The sequence below is a fragment of the Apodemus sylvaticus genome, chromosome 9, assembly GCF_947179515.1.
Source record: "Apodemus sylvaticus chromosome 9, mApoSyl1.1, whole genome shotgun sequence".
Taxonomy (NCBI): domain Eukaryota; kingdom Metazoa; phylum Chordata; class Mammalia; order Rodentia; family Muridae; genus Apodemus; species Apodemus sylvaticus.
In genome coordinates this window covers 52,760,383-52,787,908 of record NC_067480.1, presented here as the reverse complement: position 1 = coordinate 52,787,908, position 27,526 = coordinate 52,760,383, and the positions used below count along the sequence as shown (strand labels likewise).

The following is a 27,526-nucleotide window of genomic DNA, read 5'->3' as shown; positions in this document are numbered from 1 at the left end:
TGTCCTGGAACTTACTCTGTAGACCAGGCTGGCCTCGAACTCAGAAATCCGCCTGCCTCTGCCTCCCAGAGTGCTGGGATTAAAGGTGTGTGTCACCACCGCCTGGCATGAAGTCTCTTGTAAGTGGAATGACAACTCCATGAAGTCTATAAGCCTTTGAGGTTTGCACATAGGCAATATCAGAACATCTGGAGATGCTGATGTTTTAAAGATACTCAGAAGATCTGAATGTATTTAAAGATACATAGAATATAACCATCTGGAACTGATGACTCTATATTAGTTGATTTATTGCAGGTTTTTTTCCCTCATGCAGAGTACATTCCTGAAAAGTGGGATCACTTTCAGTGTTTTATTTGATAAAATGCTAAGGGTAACCAAAGTTCAAATGCATGAGTGACCGCTCTGCAGAGGCTGAGATTAAGACAGTTCGTGTATGTGGAAGCTAAACTAAAACATCTGAGGTCAAATAGAATCATCATAGAAACTCTACCAAGTTTCTTGAGAAATGGACTCAGAAGTATTAATTAAATGCTGACTGCAAGTCCACATCATAAAGATTGTAGAGAGAATATCTATTGTATGGCTACACCACTTGTCTATTAAAAAGCTTATGGAACTAAAAGGTGAGACATCCAGGAGAGAGAAAGAATTCTGGGATAGAGCAAGGCACAGGAAGCTCCCTCCACCCAGGAAAATGTAAGGAGACTGAAGCAAGGCACCCGAATACAGGTCACCAGCCATGGGCAGAATGTAGGGTAAATAAATGGGTTATTCCAAGTTATGAACTAGTCAGAGAAGAGCCTAGCTAAATGGCCAAGAAAAAAAAAAGTATGTGGCAATAAATTTCTACTCAACAAAAACTAAAATACAAAACCTATTACTACTTTTAAATGGGATTCTTTTTTAACACCTTTGTTGTGTTTGTGTGCACATGCGGGGCAACTTCTGGGAATTGGTTCTCTTCTACCCGTGCGGGTTTCAGGGATTGAGCTCAGGTTGTCAGGCTTGTTGGCAACACCTTTACTTGCTGGCCCTTACCACTTCCTAATCTCTAGTCTGTTGGTATAAACAAGCAAGACACACCGAGCTAACTGTAATTAACCTCCAGCATGTAACTTGTTCAGGATAGTCAAATACAACAAGCTTTAAAACCAGGTTCTTTAAAAATTTACTTTTATTTATTTAAGTGTATGTATGCCACACATGTTCAGGTGCCTTTGGAGGCCAGAAGAGGACATTGGATCCTTTGGAGCTGGAGTTATAGGTGACTTTGAGTTGCCCGACGAGGGTGCTGGGAATTGAACTCTGGTCCTCTGGAAGAGCAGAAAGCATTCTTAACAGCTGAGTCATCTCTCCCACCCTACAAAACCAGGCTCTTAATAGTGCTCATCCAAAACACGTGAAATCCTTTGTTTAAATGGAATCTATGTAATTTTTTTTTATTAAGAATTGGGATAGATGACAAAATAATATAACTGGAAAAACAAATTTACTCTGGCTGTATGACCACTGTCCTAAGCCATTACAATAGTTTATGACATGTGGCAAGTGTAACTCAGACAATAACTTAATCCAGCAGTAGAACAAAACCATCATCAGTAGTACTGAATGAATATATCTCTCTCATATATATATTTGTGTGTATATATAGCTTTGCACAATCGGAGCAAGGCACATAATGAAATGAGTGTACATTTATGCAGAAGAAAATAGCAACAAGGCTGAAAGAAAACCACAACTTCATACTTATCAAGCTGTGCATAATCCTCTGAATACTGTCCTCTTTCAGGTACATTTTTGTTATCTTCATGCTTTAAAAAAGTATATTTCTACATTATTTCTATGACAGAATCCCCACAGCTGGAAGTCAGAGTGAGCCTTGAGTCCATTTTTGTTTTGTTTTGTTTTTAAAGAGACAGAAGAGGACAACCCCAGTTAAAGATACTGTGCAATTCTCTTTGAAAACAGTGAACAGTATTTTTACAACACTTAGCACAAGCTAATCATATTTTACCTTATGCATCTCAGGAAGAAGAGTTTACTAGTGGCTGATAGTAAAACCAAGCAAAGTCATTTGACACATTCTAGTTAATGCTTATTTTCTAGGAGGGACTATTTACAAATACAGGAAGATAGGAGGTGGAATTCGGAAAAATGGCAGGTTTTGGTGTTGTAACAAATGGATAGTAATGGATAGTTTTTAAAAAATGTATTCCCTACTGCTGCAACCATGTCTAAGAAGTTGATTTTTTTTTTCTTTTTAAAGGAAGTTGATTTTTAAACCCTTGTTTGAAATTTAGTTTATGAACAGCATGCTCCCAATTTGGCCAGATCTGAAGCATGGCTCAGTGTGATCTGAACCACTTTTCTAAACATCTTTGAGAGGAAACAGATTCCATGTGGATGGATGAAAAAAACTTTGTAAGAGTCACCCCTTTCCCACTTCTACCCAGACTTCAAAAGTACTTACCTTCCTTCTCTTTCATTAGCACCTTAAAAGTTTACTTGTAGTTTTTTGTTGTTTTTTAAAAGCTATTCCTCTAAAGAGTTCAAGGCCCTGGGGATAATAGCAGATAGCTCTCTAAAATGGTTTATTTCAGAGAAAACCCAATACAGGCCCTGCCCTGCTCCCTACATTGTATAGGTATAAAGTATGTTATTTCATTAAATTCACCTAGATTTTAGGTTTCTTTTATATACAGACCTCCTCAGGGCACTGAACATTTGTAATTTTTATAGCTAGAGTTTTAAAGATGTAACATGTTTTTATTGGATTTTAAAAGGACTTTAAAAGATGGTGGGATATTCAGATTTTGCATTTCCCTTTGGGTAAACTTGGAGAGAGGTTACATATTACAGATAATGTAAAGTAGATATTAAAAGTAACAAATATTCCAAAAGGTATTTTTAATTTAATGTCACCTAGCCACACGGGACCATTGTTTTACTTAGTAAAATGGAGCAAAGCCTGGGATTACATCAGTTATGCTTTTTCTGATTTCTGAAGATATATGAAAATGTTTGAATAGATTTTTTTTTTTACTTGCTTAAACGCTGCACTGTGTTTGTAACATAAAATTGGTTTTGAGTAGCAAAGGTGGCAAAATGTTCTGTTCAAAGTCCGATGAACAAATCCACACTAACATCCAGGTTCTAAAACCTGGATCCCTGTTGATCTGAACCTTGAAATTGTTACCCTGTTGGAATTTTTATGACCTCTCAATTCTAACTGTTTAGACAAATTTAGCATTATTTATAACATCAAAGTAACACAGAAGGAACCAGAACAGTTCTCAGCCCTTTGGAAGATATGCCATCTGTGGGTAGGAGCACCTTAATTTTGGAGGACTTAGAAAACCCACTGTCATCTCTATTACTTTAATTATCTGATGAAAATAAGTTATTTTTAGTAATTTTTAAGATACAACCTTTCTTGTGTTAAAAATTTTAGATATTGAAAACTAGTTATCTGTAAGTGGATATCTTAAAAACTAATTTTCTCCCCTTCAAAAGAGAATTATAGTGACTAAAAAGGGAAAGTATTTAAATGTCTTAGGGGTAAAAGCCAAGGTGGTGAGGTTAACGTAGAATAGTGTTTGTACTAACACCTGTGAGCTGGAGTTTGGTTGTCCTTCAGAGTTGGTGCCAAACCTTAAGCACTAGAAACTCTTGAAATTACTTATACAGTAAAAACTAAGGTTGTCAAAAAGCTAGTCACCAATTCTGAAAAGCACCTGTCTGTCCTGCCCTCAGGAGCAGGAAGTCCTTCACCCTGTTCACTGGTCAGTGTCGGGCAACCTCCAGGCCTTCCACAGTCCTGGAAAGCCATGTAGACTGGAGCTGCCAAGCAGCCAGCAGTGAGAAGGCACAGAACCTGTGTGGGTCTTGTCCATCAGAGACAGAAGAAACAAAACTACACTTCAGCAAACCTTCAAGCACACCAGGCAGCTAAAAACAAAACTGGAATGTGTGGTATGTGTCACTTAACAAAAGATTGGGATGTATCACTTTTAAATTAACAGCTATTATCTTTGAGAAATATAAAGAAACTGCATGCTGTCATATGACTGGAGTTAGAAATGAATAGTTACTGCTCTCTCATTTTGTTGGCATTCCTGGTTTTCAAAGGTATCTGCTCTCCCAAGACAGTAAAACAGAAGTCATGGCTCAGGATGCCTTAAGAATTCCCATGAAATCCACACTAAAAAAAAAAAAAAATGAAGGCTGTTGATTTAAGGCTTAATCTAGATTGAAAATACGTATTTTTTCACTTAAGGAAATCTTAAATTGTCTTATCTGGTTTAATTTACAAAGAAAAAAATCAGTACTGGGGATAACTGGATCCACTCTCTTGAACGTAGAGCCACAGGTTGATGAGCATGGGAAGTACTTCTTTCAGTCTCTGGGGCTTGGCATCTGTACTCAGATTGACTATATTTGTTATGTATGTTGAAACTAACAATGCAGTATGTTAAGGGTCACTTCATCATAGGAATATCAAGCACAAATACTTGGTGAACAATTTGAAAGATTCAAAAAAATATCAAGTTGGGTTTTAAGAAGCACAATGACTTATCTAGTCTTTTTCCTTCCTGACTGTGACTGCACTGAACTGTGGCTGCAGAGGTGCCGCTCACACATCTCTGTGATGCAGTAATAAAAATACTATATTCTCTAATGAATCTTGATCCAGATTCATTGCAGTTACTTCCTCCTAGAGGGACAGGACTGAAAAAGTTTTGTGTTTGGTACTGTTTCAACAGGCACAGACTTTCTTTACAAGATATGTTCATGTGTAATAGGTGGGATGGCCAGTTTTTATTCTCTAAGGTTGTATTTCATTCCCTTCAACCTGTCACTGTAAGTTGATAAAAGTACCAAAAGCACAGAGAAGAGTGTGGACTCCAGTAGTGTCATCCAGAGCACTGCTTCCAAGGTCTGTCCAGCTGTCCAGTGTCACTTACTGTCATTGGACTGTGACACTGCTCCATAAAAGTTTACACTCAAGCAACAATCTTAGCAGCTCCACTAGCTGTAGATGAACTTAGGAAAATTCATTTTGTTCATGATAATCCCATTCCCAAATGGATTCTTTGCATTGTAACTTCCTAAATGATACCCATATAGGGGCCAGGTCAGTTTCTTTCTCTCCTATAGAACAGTTTGTAAAGAAGGCATTGCAGCAGGTGACTTTTTTATAATGAAGAACCAAATTGGGCACAGGGTATATATTTCATAGTCAGACTATTCAAGGATTCAAATGTCTATGAATGCACATACTATATATGAAGGTAATTGTGACCTAAAGACATAACTGGACAGTACATTACACTCTGTACTGGAGATTCACAATAAAGTGAAGCCAAGTTGATGAAACTTTGCAAGACAGCACTGAAAGTAGCATTAAATATTCCTTGTGTTGTAGACATAAAGCTCACCTGTGAAGACATCTCAAATGTGGCTGGGGTCATGGCAGGACTACTGCAGCTAGAGCAGCCATGACTTTCCTATGTACAACCACAGTGTCTTCTGGATTTTCCTTTCCTGCACTGTTTACCCGTTCTGTATGATGAAGGCTTCCTGATGTAAAGTGCCCTTTACATGTAGTATTTAAGTGTCAGTCAAGCAGTTCTAAATTCAGCCAACTGGGGAAACTAGGAGAAATAAAGAAAAAGCCCTACCAGATACACCAGACATTCTGATGGCGCTCTTTAGCTGAGAAACTATTTCTTCTCTAACACATGCACAGATAGGTGGCACGTGGACAGACACAGGAAATACCTTCTAGGGTTTGGTCCAATCCATACGATAGACAAATTATAAGTGACAACATATCCCCTCCTATGTCTCCTTCCACCCAAAATATACAAAACTCCATATTCGGATTAGGAGGCAAAAGGAATAAATAGAATCAGTTCTCTGTATATACACATTCACACATGTATACATATGTATATACACACAATCTGTATAGCTGTGTGTACATCCATGTACACACATGCAGCACATATACACACAAACACACACATAGCTGGACACTACCTGAATAACATATCAGGAGACTCTGAACACCTGGATTCACAGATGATCAGATGAACTGATTGTAGAACTGATTATAGATAGCATGAAAATAAGTCTTGTGGCTACCAGTCTCTTGAGAGCTTAGTATTCTGGTCTCTCTTAGGAGGAGCAGGAGGGGGTCCTCTTCGCAATGTTGCATAGCCTGAAATATGGCTACCTCCAAAGCCAGCCTTCTGCTGCTCAGACAGCAGTTCTGGTGGTGGTGGGGGTAGTGCCATGTCGTCCATTGTGGCTGTGGGTTCTGTTCTGGACATACGTGAGGAGGAGAGGGAGCCATGCCGCGTGATAGACTTGCGCTGCAATGTCCTGTTAAGATCAGCTAGGAATCCAGGCTGGACGCTAAGGCTGGATTTAGGAGAGGTGGGCACTTGTGGCACAACTGTGGTCATTGCTGGTTGTTCAGAGATGTCAGCTTGAGTGAGGCGGGTACTGTCATTGCGTTTGGGCCGGGTAGGTGGAGGGGCCTTCTTCACTGATGTTTTAGACCATAGCTGTGGCTGAGGATTAACGACTGCCACTTTTGGGGAGGTGTTCCCCGAGAATACAGCTGGAATCTCGATAGGGGGCAGTGGAAGCTCTATTTCAGGTGGAGGGGGTGGAAAGTCAGAATCAGATGGTGGAGATGGAAATTCCACTACGGCGTCCTTTCCACGCCCACTCAGAACAGAGGGTTTTACCGACACAGTCCCTTGCTGGTGGATTCCAGGGAGGTTGACTCCAGAAAGGTGTAGTTTCCCAGGTTTGGGGGGTGCTGCAGGAGGTGGTGGGGTCTCCTTGCTGGGAGACCCTGATTCTGTTGGTGGTGTAAACTTGCTGACTAGACTGTCTACTGAGGGTCGCTTGGGCTCAGGGTGCTCTGCACAACTGCCGGACTTAATGCTGGAGTTGCGCTGCGGGGTTGGGGGTGGTTTCTTCCCCCCAGGGCTGGACATCTTATTTGTCTTTTTGCCTGGAGATCCACCTTTGTCAGGGGTAGGTGAAGCCATGGGTGGCACTGGTGGTGGTGGTGGTGGTGGTGGTGGTGGTGGTGGGGCTGGGGTTGGGGCTGGAGGAGGTGGCGGAGGAAACACCAGGCTGCTTTCCGGAGGGGGAGGAGGAAAATCTGGAGAAGGGACGGGGATTGAGCAGGGCTGCCATTTGGGTTTTGCTTTTACTGCAGGAGGGGACTGTGGGGTGACACTTGCTGGGAGAGGCTTTAGGGGCTGAGAGTCCACAGGAGGAGGAGTGGGAGGGGGTGGAAATTGACTGGCTATCTGCTTCACAACTGAGGGCACAGGGGACAGTGGAGAGGGGGGTGGCTTCACCCCAAAGCTCTGCTGTTTGGGTAGTGTAGGTGGGGGATGTGGGGTAGGCTGGACAGGGGGAGTGGGTGGAATGTGAGAAACGGAGAAAACTGGCTGTTTCTTTGCAGGGGGCAGTGGAGGTGCAGGAGTTGGTGGTACAGCTTGTGCTACTACTGGTGACACAGTCTTTGTGCTGGCTGAAGGAGGAATGGTCACCAGAGGTTTAGGAGGTGCTTGAGGAGGGATGGGTGCAGGGGCGGGAGGAGCTGGTGGGGGTGTAGGAGGGGCCGCCTGAGGAAGATGCTGGAGCTGATGGATCTTCAGTGGAGGAGGCTGGGGGCTGAATTGTGGCAGGGACGGGGCACATGGCACTGGCTTTAACTGGGCCATGGCTGAGCCAGGGGTTGGGGGTGGGGGAGGAGGAGGGGGTGGAGGAATAACTCCATTGGGGGGCACCACAATTTGAGCCTTGGACTGTGAAGCCAAAGGAAGAGGCTGCATCGCTGGCGGTGTTGGAGACTTAAACAGGGTCCCTGAATGCTGAGCTGCATTTTGCAGCCTGGTGATTGTGCTGTACTTGACAAACATGGTAGCTGCTGAGCCTGAAGATGGTGCAGACTGGCTGGGAAGAGGAGGAGGTGGTGGTGGTGGTGGAGGTGGAGGAGGAGGAGGTGGTGGCGGAGGAGGAGGCAGAGGCGGTGAAGGTTGTGAGGCAGTATAGGGGGTGATGTTCTTAGTTTGAGGGGACAGAGGGGGCATAAGTGAAGTGTAGGACCGATTCATAGACTCCATTCTGGCCTAAAAGGAGTATAAAAGGGGAGTGGGAGGAGAGAAACAACACAACAGTTACAGAGGTAAGCTTCGGTTCATGAACCCACACAGCAAGGAATTCAGGACATGCATAAAGAGGAGGCAGTAGTTGGTGATTATAAAGACGGACAATGTCAGGAAGGGTTAACATCTGATTCCTGGGTAACGAGGACATAGAAACTTTGTTTCACCCTGCAATATTCTCTTAATAGCTACACTGCCTAACCATCTAGTAATGAGTTCCTGTTGCAAAGCTATTTGGGTGGTGACAGGGTGTGTGATTTCTGCTCGTGGCTATGGGACTTTTGCAAACTCTGTCCTATACCCTCCTGTGCTCAAGAGTTCGCCTTCTGTCCATTACTGCATCCACATCAAACAGATGCCATCCTAGGCTCAGGATGCTGGTGCAGGGCCTCCTGAGGAGTGAGGACGGCTTTTGACTCTAGCAAGCTGGCATGTGAGAATATGAGAGTGCTCAGCAGGCGTGCACAGTCACACAGCAGTGAGTGAACTTGACACACACACTCGTGTTCTTGGGAAACACTTGCATCCACATGCACAGAGGTCCAGCAGTGCAGGTAAGGGGGCGCATTCTTTACATTTGTTTTACTGGAAAATATATAAAGAAATGCTTTGTAAACATTACAGCAAAAGATAAAACATCACACAGAAGTCAGAGGAATAAGAGAGAACTGAAAAGCTAACGGAGATGATCAGGAAGCAGGAGCCAGGGTGTGCAGTAAGTTGGCCATCACTCCATCTGGATAGCACTTGGCACTGCGGAAGTGACTGCACCTGGCTGGAATCAACCATGCATAGATTTGTGGCTCAACACCTTCTGAAATAGGAAGGCAAGGGCTTTTGATTTAATAGCTTTGGGAACATCTTTTAGGCTCTTTGAACAACTGAAGAAATGAGGTAACTCATTTGTTTTCAATAAGGAATGATACTTAATTAGCTTTAAGGTTATTTGTGAACTGCAGTTCATTCATAGAGCTGAATTCTAATGTCTACAAGGATGTTCACATGTTTCTCTAAGTATTAGACATTAAAATGAAAGCATTAGTTTGTAAGATTTGGTTATAGGAGTCACCCAGGTTAATGTGTTTTCAGAGAACAGCCCCTGACCTTAACTTGACCCTGTCTTGGCTGCTTCAGGGATGCAGACCTTAGCTGTGTTGGCCTTCTCATGTGGCACCTGAGACTGAGGTAACAGAAGAAACACAGAGGGATCAAGACTCAAACAAGCTGACATTGTGCATAGCAGGGCTCAATCTCTTTCTGAGATATGATGACAGACTCTGCTTCCTAATCACAGAGTATGTGGGTCTTCATTTTTGTTGAATTTTGTAGAATGTGGTAAGTAGGTAGCTTTATAATTTAAAATGCACATGGGTCTCACTGTTAATAATTGTCAGGTAAAGTTGCTTTTTGTTTGTTTTTTGTTTTTGCCAGTGGTGGGAATCTAACCAGAAATCTTGTGCATGCTAGACAAGTGTTCTACCACTGGGCTATCCCGGCGAAAGCAAAGATTTTTTTTCAAGCACTTACATGACTGGTTCCATCTAAACTGGTTCATAAGGAATTGGGGTTGACTAAAGGACAGCCAAGAAATGAAATATGATGGACGATGTCAAGACATAAAAAAGGCTGGGACGCAGGTCTGTGGTACAATGTTTGCCTAGCATTTGCAAAGGCCTAGATTCAATCCCCAGTACATGTGGGAAGATTTTAAGGTGGAAAAATTATTTAAAAGTTTTCGATAAAGGAGTTTACTTGTGTTTAAAATTTTTACGTCATTAAAAGAAATGACTTTGTTTGTTTGTTTGCTGAGACAGGGTTTCTCTGTGTGGCTCTGGCTGTCCTGGAACTCTGTAGACCAGGCCGGGCTTGAACTCACACAGATCCTCCCGCCTCTACCCCAGCAGTGCTGGGACTAAAGGCATCCACCATTACACCCAGCTTAAAAGCAGTTATTGACTATTTCCACACCTCCTACCCTCATGCCAGTTAACCACATATGCAAATTATGTAATTTGTTTTAAGGAAAAAATTGTGAATGTACTTGTATTTGTGACTAAGATCAAAAGAACAAAAAGTCAAAATGATGACTGTGAAGCAAACTAGCCTATCCAGGGGCGCTGTTGAGTCCTCAAGGATGGATGCGGCCTTCCTCACTGAGGTGGACTACACTGGGACAAAGCCTTTCCTACAGGAGCTCTGAGGTTCTTTGATTGAGGACTGCCATGTTTTTCAACTGAACTTAAAAAAAAAAAAAAAAAAAAAAAAAGCCTGTAGGGTGGCTCTCAAGTCTCAGCAGAGAAGTTCCTTTGTTCAGGAGACAGTGGTTAATGCATAAACTCACAACAGGACAACAGGTGCCGACAGTAAGGGACTGTGGTGTGCTCAGCTACTACGGGACATCTATATATTATTCTGCTCTCCTCAAGGCTCAGGGACCACGTGGAAGAGAGAAGAAAATGTTTTCCCTGGAGTTTCTCAAGTGAAACTGTTTCTTCGGGGCATGATAAATCCACTGTATTAATGAACTTAGCTGTGGTTGCTGCACAAAAGCAAGCAAGTTAGCATCTGGAGTACAAGGGCTCCATGAGCGCCCGCTGCTCACTGAGGAGCAATTGACAGCTGACAATTTCTGGAATATGGGCGAGTCGGTTTTCTTTAATGGTGTGGCTCCTGGTAGGTGGACCACGTTCCAGTGGACAGACACCTATGTATATCAATAGGTGTGCAAATTGGACTGACTCAATAGATTATTTTAAGAAAAAAAAATAAAGCACATGAAATTGGGAGGAGTTGGGGGAATGTGATCAAATTACTCTGTATTGGCTGAAATTCTCATAATATATAAAAAAGAAAAAAATCTCAATATTATATTCCATAATAATGATAATCATTCTGAAGTGTTACTGAATATCATGCAAAATTCAGGGGTCCAAAATTTGAGGAATATTTGAGAACATTTATCAATGCTAGACTCATCCTCAAGACTGAAGATAAGGAGTGAATCTGAATTAATTAAAAATGAAAATTGTGTGGAGTGGGGGGCTAGAAAAGGGGAAATCATTTGAAATGTAAATAAAAAATATATCGAATAAAAAAAAGATATGTTGGTAATATAAAAAAAAATGAAAATTGTAAGCAACTTCTCTGGAACTTTAGGGCAATGGCACTACATGGTGTTCCTGCCGCAAACTGGTTACAGTTGAAAGGGGTAGACAGTAAAGAGTGTTTAAATAACTGACACTGAGAAAATGAAGATTTTAGTGACTCACTCGTCACTATAGACAATGGTTTCCCATTATAATTAAGATTGAAGATCTAAGAAAGAACAGTGAAATGGTGCCAAATCCAACTCTAATAAAGGAATAAAGCATACAGATTAAACACTGGACAACACAGATTTGAATGTGAAGTAAAGTCTGTGTCTTACCTTGCTGGATTCTTCCATCTGAGTACCTCGCTTCCAGGCTTCAGAGAAGATGGAGCTCACGGCACTGTGAGAACGGATGTGTCCAGTAGGCAGGGTGTCAGACACTCCACTGTCAGACTGATTAGAGTGATTTGACTGAGACTCTGTTTAAAATATTTAAAGAATCAAATCAAAGTCAGTGAATAGGTTCTAGTAGAAAATCCTTAGGTGAGTTAGAAATTGACTCTGTCTCTCACTTCACAGTGAGAGACTGGCACACGTCATTAGTGCCCTGAAAGCCTGTCTTTGATAAAAATCTCTGAACAAGTTAGAAACAACAAAAAGAAGTCCTGGCAGAGGCTCATCACACTGTTCACAGACTGACCGGCACTAGGTGTGAGTCACTGTTCATGGGGCTGAGTCCTTGGCTGAGCACTGTTTGCCAGGTTTCTCCACTGTGAAGTTACTGCTTTCTCAACCCTACTCCTTTTCGAAGTAAATCACTATGTATCGCCCTTTAAGAGGGGACAAAGTGAGTACAGAAATCATTTACAATTATTTTGTGGGGCTGGAGAGATATCTCAGTCTCAGGAGTGTGCTGAGTCTACTGCTCTTGTAGAGGACTTGGATTTTGCCCCAGTACACAGTTGTGAGCTGCCTGATGTGTATGGGGCCCAATGCCTTCTTCTGGCCTCATGTGCACCTACATGGTCCACACAACGCATGTAAACACACACACACACACACTAAACCCTTCTTTAGAGGCTGTCAATCTGAGCATTGGGGAGGCATGGATGGAGCTGGGGGAAAGGACAAAAGGTGATGTCATTATATTTTAATTAAAAATGTATTTTAAATCTTTTAAAATACTTTGTATGGAAGGTTTGTTTCTTATTTATCTATTTATATTAGCATGGATTCACAGTGATGTATCTTATAACTTGGCTATAATTTTATACTATATAGAATGTATTTTTCTTTTTCTTTTTTTTCTTTCCACAAAAGTTTTTCTGTGTAGCCCTAGCTGCTTTGGAATTCACTAATGTATGTAGTTCAGGCTGTTCTCAAATCTGGAGAGCTACCTCTGCCTCCTCAGAGCTGTGATTAAAGGTGCATACCACCACTCCCTGGTCATTGTATAGTTCTTTTCCTCAACATTATTCCAGCTTTGGGCATTAAAGCTCTTTCACATTGTACCTGTGTCCCTCTGATAAACCCTTATCTTATTTTGAGTACTTTCGCTTAAAGTCCATCTGGTTTATCTGCCACAGCCTAGAGTCAGCCATTTGCCCAAGAGCAGTGGTTCCTTCTTTTGGTGACTGGGCAGTGGGCAATCATTATTATTGGTGTATTACTTTTCTAGGATCCTTCAATGGACAGAACTAGAAAATATGTGTTTGTATGGGCTGTGTACGTTACATTCATATAGGTTAGTATATACATATTACAATTTCCAAATGCTTTTTATTCTTTAAAGATAATGTCAAATCATACAATTTTTAAGCCATTCAGCAATTATATAGATTATCATTGGAAAGATTTTGAAAGAGGCACTTAACTGAAGATGAATACAACATACTTATTTAAAGACGTGAGAATCAGGAAGCACCTTGGACTGTCATTGATTTCCTGTGAATACTAGACAGTGTGACAGCCTAATTGCTTCCTTAACTGTAATTCTGAACTAGCTGAAAGTGTTCCCATTGTACTGAAATGTCAGGAAAGCTGTGTAGGTAGGAGGAATGCAGTGTCCTGATGGATTATGAGTGCATCTCCAAGCAGCTTGTGTATTATGGCTTAGCAGTATCTGTTTTGAAATAAACTTCATAAATACTAAACCCAATGCTGCATTAGAAATGCATTTCAAATATGTAACTGGTCTATAACACCACACCTGAGAAACAAAAGTACCCATTGATTATTATTTGGAAATTAGGTATGGCTATGGGGAGGCAAGTTCTAACCTTTATAAGGCCATCACACTTGTAGTAAAATAGTGCTGTGTAGGATGTTGACCTACCCGGGATACTGGAAGAACTGGATCCGGATTTAATGCTGGAGCTGGATAAAGAAGTCCAATCATAAGCTGACTCTGTCCTCTTCAAGGCTTCTTGGTAATTCGTGTAGAGCTGCTTCCCATACTAAGCAAAAGGGAACAAATGGTGATATCTAGCCCTGAGTTGTATGTAAAAGGTTATGGGGAAGGAAGGGAAATATTTCTGTGTACTAGTTCAGTTTGTATTAACACCTGCCATGCTCTACATAGTCCTTAGTACTAGAAAGTTATATTCATACTCATTTTCCTTAGTTCTAAGAACAGCAGGAAGCTAACTACCAATTTTAATAATGTTAATAGAAATAAAAGTTTTATCAAACCAAATTCAAGAGATCTAGGGCTAGATTCTTAGCACTATTTGGGGCATGTCCCAAATATACTTGAAAAATAACCATAACTTAATTAAAGTTTTTATTTGGGTTTTGGAGAGATCTGCAGACAACAACAACAACAACAACAACAACAACAACAACAACAACAGAAAAGTCTATTTTGCTTAGGCAAAACTTGGTTACATAAGAATCATAGAATGCACTCTCCAAAGTAGAAACAAATCCCTTTGTGCCATACAAGCAAGCTCTTGCCAGCAGTATCAGTCCATAGATGCTAAACACTAACATGGCTCCCAACCACCAAGGAAAAAGGCATTTAGAACATGAACTTTTCCTTGGGAAAACTAGACACCAGCAGGGTGATGAGCATGAAACAAGCCCACCATCAAGAATCCACAGCATCTAATTCACCGCTTCATTATTGCAACATCAAATGGAAAGACAACGTACCTTGGCAATGCGGATTCCATTGACCCACTGATGCAGGGTCCTTGCATCATCACAACAAAGGTACTTGATATACTGAGACTTCTTTTGGATCTGTGGGTGCTACAAAATTAAAGGCAGAATCCAACTAATAAGTCTTCTAGAGAACTGACACTTAGACATATCCCAGTAACTTAGTCTTAGAGAAATGTCAACACAGTGCATATTTCGTATACAGCCATAAAGTAAAATAAAACAGCCCATACTTAAACTTTTTTTTTAAACAAAATACACATCAAATTTTAGGTCAAGATATCCATGTAAATCTTTCTACCTGGAAGTTCTCAAATACTCCCTTTACATATTAAAGAAAGATTCTATCAAGATTAAGCCAATGGAATTCTCAGCCTTTGAGACAGAAAATGGAAAAAATAATGTCTACCCAGGAAATCATGGTTTAGAAGCTTCAGAGAAGTTCCTTGTGGATAAACAGCTATACTGGGTGTGCATGGAGTATACATTGCGAGTGCCCAGCATGGAAGCCCATGGCCACACCTGACTGATGGACAGCACTTCATAGGTTTCTTTCTCTACCAAACTACTGCACATGTTCTTTGGAGGGACAAGAGGACAGTGTTGAAGTGTGTTCTGTTCTTGCAATATTTACTTTGTTAGAAATTAAAATAAGGGCTGGAGAGATGGCTCAGCAGTTAAGAGCACCGACTGCTCTTCCAGAGTTCCTGAGTTCAATTCTCAGCAACCACAGTGTGACTCATAACCATCTGTAATGGGATCTGATGCCCTCTCCTGGTGTGTATGAAGACAGCTACAGTGAACTCATATACAGTGACCCGTATGAGCTGCTAAGAATTATTTGTTCCTGTAGGGCCTGGTGACACACACCTGTAAACACAATAGTCTGAAGGCTGAGGTAGGAAGAGCCCAGGTTTGAAGCCAGGTTGGGCTATGCAGCAAGGCTGCATCAAAAACCAAAACCAAAAAACAAACCAAAAACCCCCAAAATGAAACAAGCTGCTTCTGTAACCTTGAGGATGCATTGGTGTTGTCTAAGAAAGTTTATTGTGTAAAGGATTGCTATTATAATATACCTATCTTACCAATGAAATCACACTCCCCCACCAAATCCTAAGCAAATGGTACTCCCTAAACCCAACTAACATGCAGACTAAATGAGAATGGAGCTGGAGCCAAAACGCGTGATAACTCTCAGCAGTTCTTCCTGAATCTTTAGAGGTAGGCTGTGTAGGCTGTCTTTATAAATGTTAATTTAGGGGTGGAGAGATGGCTCAGCACTGTTAAAGCACTGACTGCTCTTCCAGAGGTCCTGAGTTCAATTACCAGCAACCACATGGTGGCTCACAACCATCTGTAATGGGATCTGATGCCCTCTTCTGGAGTGTCTGAAATGTTAAAAAAAAAATGTTAATTTAGATCACTAAAAATACTAAAATATGCCCACTCTTCTGTACTGTACAGCCACACTGGGGTGAGGAACTTCAACCTGGTTGACAGAGAAGAAAAATCCCTAATAACAGACACGTTATTAGGGGCAGAGTGGGGAGGGTAGAGAGAGACATCATTCTTTGTGGGCCAAATGAAGGTGGGTGAGTTTTGAACTTGGGAACAGTGCCCTCTGATGGGTCTACTAATAAAGTTTAGGAGAACAACAAATACATGTTTCACTGTAAAGGTTTTTTCAAGACAGGGTCTGGAGTCACACTCCTGATCCTGTCTCTTCTTCCTGAGTGCTAGGATTTTTGGTGTAAGCTACCAGACCAAACTTTATCCTTCACCTTGTTCTCCCTGGTACTAGGGATGGAGCTAAAATACTTAACTGCTGAGTTGCCCCAGTCATCCTATCCTTTTCCAAAGACACAGAATTACTTGGTGAAGATCCAAATGTCAAGTAACCTCTATCTAATATCAATTAGCATTTACCTTTAACGCCAGACAGCAGTCTGTGGGTGCTTTGTATTTGTTCCTATAGTCCTGTCCATAGTAGACATTTACATGGTCCAGCTGGAGAAAGCACACCAGATCCCGAGATACCTAAGGAAAACACCCCAAAGAGTAACATAATAGAACAAGTAAGCAAGTATTATACCAGGGAAGGGTTTTTAGTTGGGAGTCAAATCTTTATTAGGTGGAAAGTAAGATTAGATTTTTCTACAGTCTAAAGTATAATAAAAAGGCAGTCCATTTTTGCTTATTATCTATTACTAATGAATACCGATTTGTTTAAAAATGTTGGTACTTTATAAAGATACTGTACATAGGATATATATCACATATAATAAATAGGTAATAGGTAACAGGAGAATAGCGAACCTCAAATATAGTGATTCTCTGCTGGGAGTTAGCTCAGCAGTCAGAGGCAACAACTTACGCTCATAGTTTATAGGACTAGGATGATATTGTAAATGCTTAGAATAGCTCTGAACCCAAAACAAGCACAAGCGACAGCTTGTACTTCAATAAAAGCACACTGCACAAGACTGAAGTAGACGTGATTGTAGAAAGCCATTCACTCTAAGTGAAATACACAACTCTGACAAGACCTCTCCCTGCCCCAAATAACAAAACTATGTTTATCTGGATGGGGTCCTGCATACCTGTGACCCCAGCAGTCGGGACTCAGAAGAAGGATCAAGTTAAAAGGATCAAGAGTTCAAGGTCATCCTAAAATACAGAGTGAGTTTGAGGCCTCAACATAAACTACATTTATAAGATCCCCTTTTAACAAGAACAACAACAACAACAATCTAAATGGGGGAAAATTGTAGAGAACTGAGATGAATCCAACTAATAATCAGAGAAATGAACAGTTTTCCTCTTCTTTACAACAGAGTAATAAACAAAACCATCTTCTGTGTGACTTACACAGGTAAAATAGTATTTTTGCTACAAAGTAAAAGCAGCTAGCACAATGTGGGAAGTGCAGAAGGGCAGAGAAAGGACATACCTTTGCTTTTCCTTTAGGAACATAGTAGATACCAGATGCTCGCAAGAGAAAATAACGCTTTTTCCAGGACTTCTTGCCATCATCTTTCAACCAAAGGACTCCTTCAATTTCTGGAACAGTTACAGAACTTCCACAAAAACATTCCTTTAAAAAATCATTTGGAAAGACTTATGATTCTTATATTTTCAGAAAATGAATTATCTATTCCTGTGAGATACATAACACCAAGCAAAGCAAAGCTTTGTACTAAACCACATGAGCTTTCTGACAGACTGTTTATTCTAAACTGTAAGTTTACATTAGAATTACTGTGGCAGTTCTGAAGTGTTTAATAATACCAATGTGAGTCTCGGGCCTGGGGAAGTGGCTCTGGGTAAGAGTGTCTACTGTGCTAGTATGAGGACCTCAGTTTGAATTCGTTCACCTACATAAAAAGCTGGGTGTGGCTGACCGTGCCGAGGGCATCAGGTAGACGAGAGAAGAGGACACAGGCATTCTTTAGCTGTGTCTGCAGATATGGATGTATAATCCTGCATGCTCATGTTTAAACACAATACATACCACAGCACACAAAATGTCTGTCATGACTATAATAGTATTTTCCTATGAACTCAGGTGAGCTGTAGATTCTACTGCTGAACCCCATTCTTTTCTGATTGCCGTATGTGTGCTGTGTGCACATGTGTGGAAGCTGACGGCTGATGTCAGGTGTCATCCTCAGTTGGTGTCCACCTTATTTTTGAGACATGATCTCTCGCTGGAGTTCAGTGGCTAGGCTGGCTGGTTAGTGAGCTGCAGGAAGTGCCTGGCTTTAATGTAGGTGGCAGGGGCTATGCACATCTCCTGCCCTCTGCAAAAGCTGATGTGATTAGCACAGTCACAATTCTCTTCCTCCTATCTTGCAATCCCTAAAAGGCATTACACTTTTTAATGTACTGGACTATTGCTTGGCAAAAAGATTAGTTGGTAAGAGGTGTGTTAGGAGCTACACAGCTACACACAAAGCACTGAGAGCTGACTTCAGGGGTGGAGAGGGTCATACCTCTAACAGCACTTCTTTGTTTCTGTCTGCCATCTCAGCTGTTTCCTTTCTCCCTAGAAGATAATTCTAAAACGACAATGAAATGAACATTAAAGGATAAAGTCATTCTGCTGTTTCCCTAGAGTAAATGCATAGATCATTTGCTCCAGACAAGAATCCACTATGAGTTTAGTTCTGCCATCTGTAGTGAGGAGAGTACTCCTAAAAAAGCTCCCTCTGTAAGAGTATCATTAAAATGTTCTGCATCCACTTCCATCTTGCCCAAAACACTTGCTATGAAATATTCCACAGAATGCCCTCCTTCACATCCTGAATGGCAATATATACAACAGCAAGTATTTTGAAATATTTAGCCAGTTACATAAAAATACCCCAAAGCATTATAAATTAAGCAGAAGTAATAAGGGACAATTTCCTGAGCTATGCGGAGGCAGCACAGTTCTGTGCTGGACTGAGCAGCGGGTTCCAGGCGATGAGTCATTTGATATAACAGTCTCATGCACTTTAATTAAAATCTGAACTGTAATCATTAGGATATCTATTCTTTTAATCTTCAACAAAACCATCTATTGACACTCCTAAGCATGTACCCTTCATTAAAGAAATGCAAGGAAGTCTGAGGAATACAGACTGTCTAACGCTGCGGCTGTTTTTCTCATCTCTGTTCTTTGTTGCAGAGTTTTTGCTGTTCCTGACCTAGTGGGGCGCGGGGGTGGGGGCGCGGGGGTGGGATGGGGCGCGGCAGGGGGGAAGGTAGAGGAGAAAGCAAATAAGAGAGTATGTCTGGTGTAAACACTATAATCAAACACATTACTTGATATGCTGATTTTAAAAAGGCACAGGTGTGGTGAAGTTCTAGCCTAAACATTATATTGGCATAATAAAAGATGACAAGAAAGCAAAAGTATTAGTAATTCAACAAAGAAATTAAAACAAAGAAAATTAGCTATATAAAAGCCCTAGGCTGCTTTGGTGAGAAAAGAACCTCAGATGTTAATGAACTGCTGGACTCAACAAGCTCTGGTTTTACACGGAAGAAACCTAGCAACCCCCTGGAACTATTTTTATTTCTACCACAGTTTACCCCCATGTGTGGCTGGGAACCTTTCTGAGGCCCAACACCTGGTCCCCAAGCACAAGGGGGTTCGCAGCTACAATGGCTGATCACATGACTGTCAGACTTTCAACTCTTCCCGACTCAGCACTCAGAAGTTACACAATCTTACCTGGGGGTTTTTAAAAAGTGCATATTTTTCTATACGCTCCATAAATATAAGCTTATTTTGGCTGTCTCTTGTCCAATTAAGAAGATTTTCAACCAAGTTTTCGTGGTCTTCAAAGATTCTTTCTGTCCCAAAATCAAATACCAGCCTTTTGTTAGTATTCATCCAAATTGCATGAAAGGCAAGATAAAACACATTAGAATTACAGAATCCTTGTGGGTGTAGAGGTCGGCGGCTGAGGACTGACACTGTCTGCATTTGCTTTCCACACCACAGTTTAAAACAGTCCCTCCCTGAACATGAAGATCAGCAGCTCAGGACACTGACTGGCTACCAAGCTCAACCGTCCTGTCTTCCTAGAGCTGGAAGAATACATGCATGTTTCTTTCTTTTTTGTTTTTGTTTTTGTTTTTTTGAGATAGAGTTTCTCTGTATAGCCCTAGCTATCCTGGAACACATGCAGGTTTCTGTGACTGGTTTTTTTCTTTAAACATGGGTTCAGGATGGTAGTGGTGCTGGTGGTGGTGTGTGTTAAACTAAAATACACATCACACACACACACACACACACACACACACACGAAATAATACTGAACGTATGTTAAAGGTGTTCTTTGAAATTTATTGATGTGCTTTGTTTTTCTTTAAAGACTTCTGTACAAACACTAGAAAATAACAGTATTGGGCTGGAGAGACAGCTTAGCACCAAGAACTCTTGCTGTTCTTATAGAGGATTCAGGTTCAGTTCTCAGCACCATCATCAGGCAACTCAACCACCTATAACTCCATGCCTGAGAATCTCTTCTGTCTTCTCCATGTACATGACACACATACATGCATGCAGATACATAAATAAGTGAAAATGTAAACATCTTTAATAATAGACTTTAGTAAATTTATTTATGCAACTCTTACTCCAAAGAAAAAACATGTTGGCGTAAAAAAAACTTTGCTTTAATCATTTAAAAAATATGAAGTGAATTGGAATTCACCTGTTATTCAAAGAACTTTCCAAATATACTAGGAAAAACATTGACAAGCCAGATTTTAAAAAGATTAAGTGCCTGATAATTTTGTAGAAAAAAGCATAGGTTTATGTCAGCTGAAGGTTTAGGATTACATAGATGCTGATAGGCAATTAAAGCAGTGGCATTACTAACCCATTTGTAACTCGGAAACGGTCTCCACCAGCGACCAGTCTAAACTGTAGCCACAGTGAGATTTGTCCATCAGGTTATCCAGCACTTGTCTCACTGTCTGTCTCTCATCCACCATCATTGTCTTAGAACTGTCATCAGACATGTGGACCCTGATCACCAGCTGTAACAGGGAAAATGCAATTAAATGCTTACTTAAAAAAATGGTAGAAATTCTAGAAAAGTACTTTTCAAATATTAAATAGCATGATTCATGTCTCTGAATATAAATTAAGAAATATTATGAGTACTCTGACACTATTATTATTTTGCTAAGATGATTCTGTCTTTTGATTTTTGTTTTTTTTTTTAAAGCAGCAAGAAATCTTTATAATATCAGAGTGATTAATACAGATCAGATATGCTGTAGGCAGAGGGCCTCTAGAGTTAAAAATTCCAGGACCTGCCTAGAAGCAAGGGCTTTCCTAAAACATCTCACATATAAAACCCACATTGAAATGACATTAGGAAGAATACTGTTTACCTTTCCATAAGTTAGAGAAACATTATATCTAAACAAGAAAATTCTTCATAAAGCAAATCAGGACAAAGAAAAACCAAAACCCCAAACCAACCAACCAACCAACCAACCAACCAACCAACCATCCAAACAAACAAAAAACAAGATAAAAATCACCTTTTTCACTTGAGCCTCTTTAATTTTCTCCAAAGCAACTCGGATCTTCTCAGCTTTCAGTTTTGCTGCCTGTTCTTCCTGCAAACACAAAGCATTTCAGGTAAACTGCTGCTCAGAGGGTAAGGACAGCAGCCAAGACTTCATCCTCTGGGGCTACTGAACTGAATTTCATTAAGAACATAGGTTGCACATGTATATAAAGCACAATTTTAAAATGGCCCTGTTCACGGAATGAAATAGACATGCTATAAGGAAAGCAGAGGTTCAGTAATAAGATTAGCTTCGATATTCCAGAGAAAAAGAAAGAAACCTGCGACGTGGTAAATTAAAGTCAATAGGTCAACTTGAAGCAGTCAACCTGAGCTCTGGGTGGGGACCCGGACCGGGCAGGGATGGGGGCGGGGACAGTGCAGGTGAGCTGCTCCTGTGGCCCATTTGCTCCACTCACACAACTTTCAATTCAGACTCCTGCCAGAGTTTGTCAAGATTTCTGCACACTGTTTTGTTTCATTACATTGAAAATTTAAGATCTTTGGAAAAATATATGCAGCAAAACTAATCTAGTTGTAATAATATAAACCCCTTAACAAAAAGTATATGTACAAATACTAATTGTTAACAACAGGCTAATACGAATAAGAGGCTGCCTTATATTTTAAGTTTTACTGATTTGGAAAATCATGCAACACAATCATGTCAGTAAATTCAAATTTATTAATCCATCAACAAGTCTTTTTTAATGCTAAATAAATATAACTTTACAAAGAATACAACTATAAGTAATTCTACTTCAGAAAACCTAAGATTATAAACTATAGTAAAAATTATAAAGAACTAAGAATAAAGCGCTGTCCATTTTCTAATAGCATACAGTATTCAACACTAGTACTTACTGGTACATTCCAGCAATAAGCCATAACAAACACTTTATTAGCTGTTAATTTCCAATTAAAAAAAACTCATGTAAGTAAACTTATGTTTATAAAGAATTATCTTCTATTTCTGAGTACAAAACATTAAAATATCTTGATTGCCACCTTCTACAATCTTTTAATACACCTTACTTTAAAAAACAAAAACAAAGGAAAACCTAATTATATCAGCCATATTTCATCCTCTCTGGATTGTGCTTGAAATGCCACATAGTCTAGTCTTCATAAAAAGCTAACACTTCCAGGGTAGGGGGAAAAATTAAAAAGGCTAAATTCATTTACTGATTTTTTTTCCCCTACTCACCAAAATTCTGATAGCTTTCTTCTCTTTCCATTTCCTACTATGCTGTCTCTCCTTGCAAGCCTAAGTTACTGTCCCATGGACTAGAGACACAGGGGCAAGGGAAGACAGGGAGCTTGTGTGCCAGAAACCGGATCCCTTTCAATGAATGGAGCCACTGAATTAGCTGACTGACCCAGGCCTGGAAACACTATCTGTAAACCCAACAGTCAAAGAACAAAGAACTTTATTTTAATAATGAAGAAGATTAATACTTAGTTCTTGTGCTATTATAGATATATTCCTCTGACTGAAAGATTATTTAACCCAGTCCTTTCCTTTAAACAAATATCGTAAAAATATGTAGATTACATTTTAATGTAAGATTTTCTTTTGAAAAAAGGTTATAAGAAACAAACTAGTATTATTAAAACTGTTTCTAGATTGGAGTCTTCTAGAACTGAGAAATGCTTCTAAATTGAAATCTTCTAGAACTGAGAAACAAAATCATTAAGTAAATCACCCAATAAAATACACAATTTTGGTGAATATAGTAAGGCTCTACAGAGGAATCTGAAATACTTTAAATATCTAGGAACTGACTTCATTTAAAAAAAAAAATCACTAAAAAGCACCATTCACCATTGCCATGTCCTTTTATTGGAATGAATAACTGCTACAAAGAAAGGAAATTTACCAACCTATTCTCTTATACATTTTATTTACATCTCTGAAAAGTAAATTTAAAGTCTTTTGGTGAGAAAACATTGGAATCAATGCTTTATATACTTGAGATATAAACACGAACTTCTAAAAGTAAAATATTTAAAACTTCATTTACCATTATTTTATTTTATGTGTACATATATTTGGCCTACATATATGTACATACACCACATGTGTGTGGCACCTGCAGAGTTCTGAAGAGGACACTGGGTTCCTTGGAACTGGAATTACAAATGATTGTGAGCCACTATGTGGGTACTGGGAATAGAACCTGGGTCCTCTGGAACTGCAGCAACTCTTAACCACTGAGCTAGCTCTTCATGGAAAACATGAAAAGATGGTCAACAGTCCTTGTCACCCAGAAAGTGCAAGTTAAATGAACACGATGCTATACATTTACTACGCCCCAAACCCAGCACACCAGCACCAAAGGAGAGTGGGGATGTAGAACTGTTGCTCACTGCTAGGGAGAATGCAAAATAGTTCAGTCACTTTGGAAGACAATTTGGCTGATTCTCACAAAATTATATGTGCCATTGCCATATGGCCCAGCAGTCATGCTCTAGCCTCAAATCAGCTGCAAACTTCCATCTACAAAAATCTGCACGTGGATGCTTGTAGATGCTTTACTCAGAATCACCCAAACCAGGAAGCAAAAAAGATTTCCTCTAGTAAACAGTAAATAGATTATGGTGCATCCTGGCACTGTGATTATTATTCAGCACTAAAAAGAAATGAGCTATTAAGCAACAAATGGGCACAGCAGGCCCATATATTAATGAGTAAAAGAATTCAACCTATAAAAGTTACATACAATATAATGAATTGCAACTATACTATGCTCTGGAAAAGGCAGTAAAAAGGATCAGTGGTTGTCAGGGGATAAGAAGGAAGCATTATTAGACTGCAGAGGCCTTTCAGGGCAGTGGAACTACTGCTTGTCATAGTACAGTGGATGATAAACAAAACTGCCCTAAGAATGAATACATACATACATATATATGTAAAACAAATATGCTAATTAGTTACAAATACAATAATAGTGTTTTTATACTGCTATTTTACTTTAGGATACTACTGTTTGTCAAATTCCACGACAGGTTTAGCTTAACTCAGCTCATGATCAGCTCCTGCTCCACATATTGCAGTACTGAACAAGAAGAGAACTGAGTAACCAATCAGCATACATTTAATCAATTACACTCCCAACATATCAAGGAGTCATTTTTTAAATACAAAACAGGTAAAACTCTCCTAATAAATTCAAGTTTAGTCTTTCTTTTATTTATAAAAATTGGTCAATATAATTTCATTTTTAAAATTGTTTTCAGGGCCTTGCATATAATAAGCAAGTAACTACCACTAGGCTACATCTCTGGTCCTTATAAACTGGTCTATGAAAGGTAATATCAAATTTCAGAGCTAGCTGTTTAAATCCAAGGTAAATTTTAGTTTATTATTCTCTAGTTTGATGCAAGATGATCTTTCTAGAAACCTTTTGAAGAAACAAACCTGGCTATAGTGAGATCTGAGTCTCATTTATCGGAAACCAAACTGTAAATAAAAATAATCGGGCTGCATGACCCATGGTTCCCGTGGGCCCCATGCTCCTCTTCTGTGAGTTCTATTTGCATTTTCTAGTTAAACCATACCTTACTTTTTAAAAACTATAGTAATATCAGGAAAAAGGAAACCATCGTACAATCTTTGTGTTGTGCAGTAAGGAGACAGATCACTACATCTGTGTGGATGTATGTGGACAATATACAGGCGGCATCCAGTAGCTGACTCATCAAGAAGTGCTCCCACGCTCACTAATGCAAAGGGTGAAGCGTCCTTCATCCTGTTTTCTGTGGACAGCTCGACACTCAGTCTTCTGCCCGTCTCTTTGTACACTAGCCCTTCCTTCATGCTGTCTCACAACTATCCCAAACATAGTAAGAGACACCTCACATATAAACAACTTTCTCTCCTCCTCCTTCTCTTAAAAGAGCAACAGACAACCCATTTTCTCCTGGAAAAACTCCTGTGTGGCTATCAATAACAATCAAATGGCAACCTCCTCACATTTGCACAAAGAACAAAAACGGGGTAGAGATCTTATGACTAAATGAAAGCCAATGCTGGGTAACCACGTTCTCTGGGGTATAAAGCATCAGAATGTCAGTACTCAGACAGCTCCAGGGGCTGAGAGACGGGGAGAGAGTGCCCACAACTGAGAAACTGAACAAACAACGAAACTAAGGCGTGCAAGAGTGGTTTGTAATTTTTCTGGAATCATTTCATAGACTGCAAAAATTAAAAAGTAACAAATTAACTCAAAGTGATAATTTAATATTTATTGGAGGCTCTACTATATAATGCAGCCTAGAATCAGAAAAATTATAGTTAACTATGTCTGTTAAGAAATCACGAAATTAAACAGTCATTAAGAGAACTAACATTAATTAAATATCTAAAGCTTGCTGAACCATAGTTATAGGATATCTAAATTAAATTTCTACAAAAATATAAGGCATATATAATTATTAGAGCCACTGTACCAACTAAGACTCACAAAAATTACTGTCTTCCTAAGATCATACACAGATTTATTAAGTGCTTAGGTATGCATTCATTATACCATAACCTATTTCTATTGTCCTTAATAGCTTATAGTCTTAGCTTTTGTGGTACCAATAAATAAAACTGTTTGTTAAAGACATAATGCAAATGCATTTTAGTATCTTTTCTGAAGCAAAGAAAATGATGGTTACAACTAGCATGCGGTTTTTTCAATTTTATGTGCATTGGTGTTTTGCCTGCATGTATACTGGAATTACAGAGTTAGTTGTAAGCTCTCTTGTGGGTGCTGGGATTTGAACCTGGGTCCTCTGGAGAAATAGTGCTCTTGACTGCTGGGCCATCTTTCCAGCCCCCTAGCATTGTTCTTAAACACTGGCAGACGTCTGGAGGTTGGGAACTGGGATAACAAGCTTTATAGCAGAAAGCCAGATTGCTCTGTAGGCTCATATGTCAGAGGTGTACATACTTGGACTAAAAGGTACAGCTCAATGACAGAGGATATGTTGGGTATATGAAATGTTCTGAGTTCAATATCCAGCACCAGAGAATGAAGAACACATGGTTCACAAGAGCCAGGTGCTTTGGTAGAGAGGGCACTGACGACAGTCGGTGTATGATTCATCTGAGGAGCTCTATGGTCTAGGTTGCTAAGGAGCATCTGTCATGTCTTCCATGGGGACACTCCATCCCCAGAATTCTCTACGCCTGCTTCCTTCATAGCACTTATAACTTGGGTATTTTTATATGTTTGTATATACAGAAACATCTACACATACTTGTGTGTGTATTTAATTTTTGAGGACAGGAGCCCCTATAGTTCCAGGCTGGCCTCAATTTCATTGTATATCTGAGATGAAATGATCCACTTGCCTTTATCTCCCAAGTGCTAGATTACAGGTGTGTACCACAATGGCTATTTTATCATGAGAGACTGTGTATTCCCTAAGAGTAAGGAATATGTCCAGTTTATAGTGTTGTACTAATTAGTTCCATTCATAGGTCAAGGGTCAATGGAGATTACCAGACAAACAGGTAAGAGAAGTTAAACGCAATCTGGGAACAGTATAAAAAACAGAAGTGGGGCAAGGTCAGCGACAGCTGTAGTGCTGGGTTGGGTGAGCATTGAGATTGCTTGACATTGAGGCAATGGGAATGAAATGGATGGTAAACCTGTAAACTCTGAGGATCACAGCAGGCTCATTACAGGTTTGAGACACTAAGTAACAGGTGATCAGAATGCACAACCCATCAATGGGAGAATGGTAGTACCCTAAGTAGAAAAAGAAAATGTGTTTACCTTGTGGGGCCTCAGGGAGAAACTGAGTGAAGGATCTCTCTGGGCTAAAAGTGTTAGTAAGGAAGATGTTAATGATACTCAGGAAACTCTAGCCGCTACCAACTACCTGGAAATGAAGGACAGACGACAGGGGACATGGCGAGAGCTCACACTCGCTTCTACAATAGAGCAAGTTAAACTATGAGGTTGTCTCTCAAGCTAGAAAGTATGTAGCCGAAACCTGCA

At 40.0% G+C, this 27,526-nt stretch overlaps 1 protein-coding gene across 4 annotated transcripts in view; it reads right to left on the bottom strand.

The window, feature by feature from the left end:
• Positions 1 to 1,159: 1,159 nt before the first annotated feature.
• Raph1 (Ras association (RalGDS/AF-6) and pleckstrin homology domains 1) overlaps positions 1,160 to 27,526 on the bottom strand; it is an 81,719-nt gene continuing 55,352 nt past the window's right edge. For all 4 annotated transcript variants that reach the window (XM_052192027.1, XM_052192028.1, XM_052192029.1 and 1 more), the window contains 10 exons: positions 21,502 to 21,579; positions 20,829 to 20,988; positions 19,673 to 19,794; positions 18,447 to 18,512; positions 17,405 to 17,548; positions 16,381 to 16,491; positions 14,446 to 14,544; positions 13,628 to 13,748; positions 11,629 to 11,771; positions 1,160 to 8,165 (listed from right to left, as the gene is read on the bottom strand). In XM_052192027.1, coding sequence (XP_052047987.1) covers positions 6,147 to 8,165; positions 11,629 to 11,771; positions 13,628 to 13,748; positions 14,446 to 14,544; positions 16,381 to 16,491; positions 17,405 to 17,548; positions 18,447 to 18,512; positions 19,673 to 19,794; positions 20,829 to 20,988; positions 21,502 to 21,579 — 3,063 coding nt within the window. In that variant the 3' untranslated portion in view covers positions 1,160 to 6,146. The remainder of the gene's footprint in view (positions 8,166 to 11,628; positions 11,772 to 13,627; positions 13,749 to 14,445; positions 14,545 to 16,380; positions 16,492 to 17,404; positions 17,549 to 18,446; positions 18,513 to 19,672; positions 19,795 to 20,828; positions 20,989 to 21,501; positions 21,580 to 27,526) is intronic.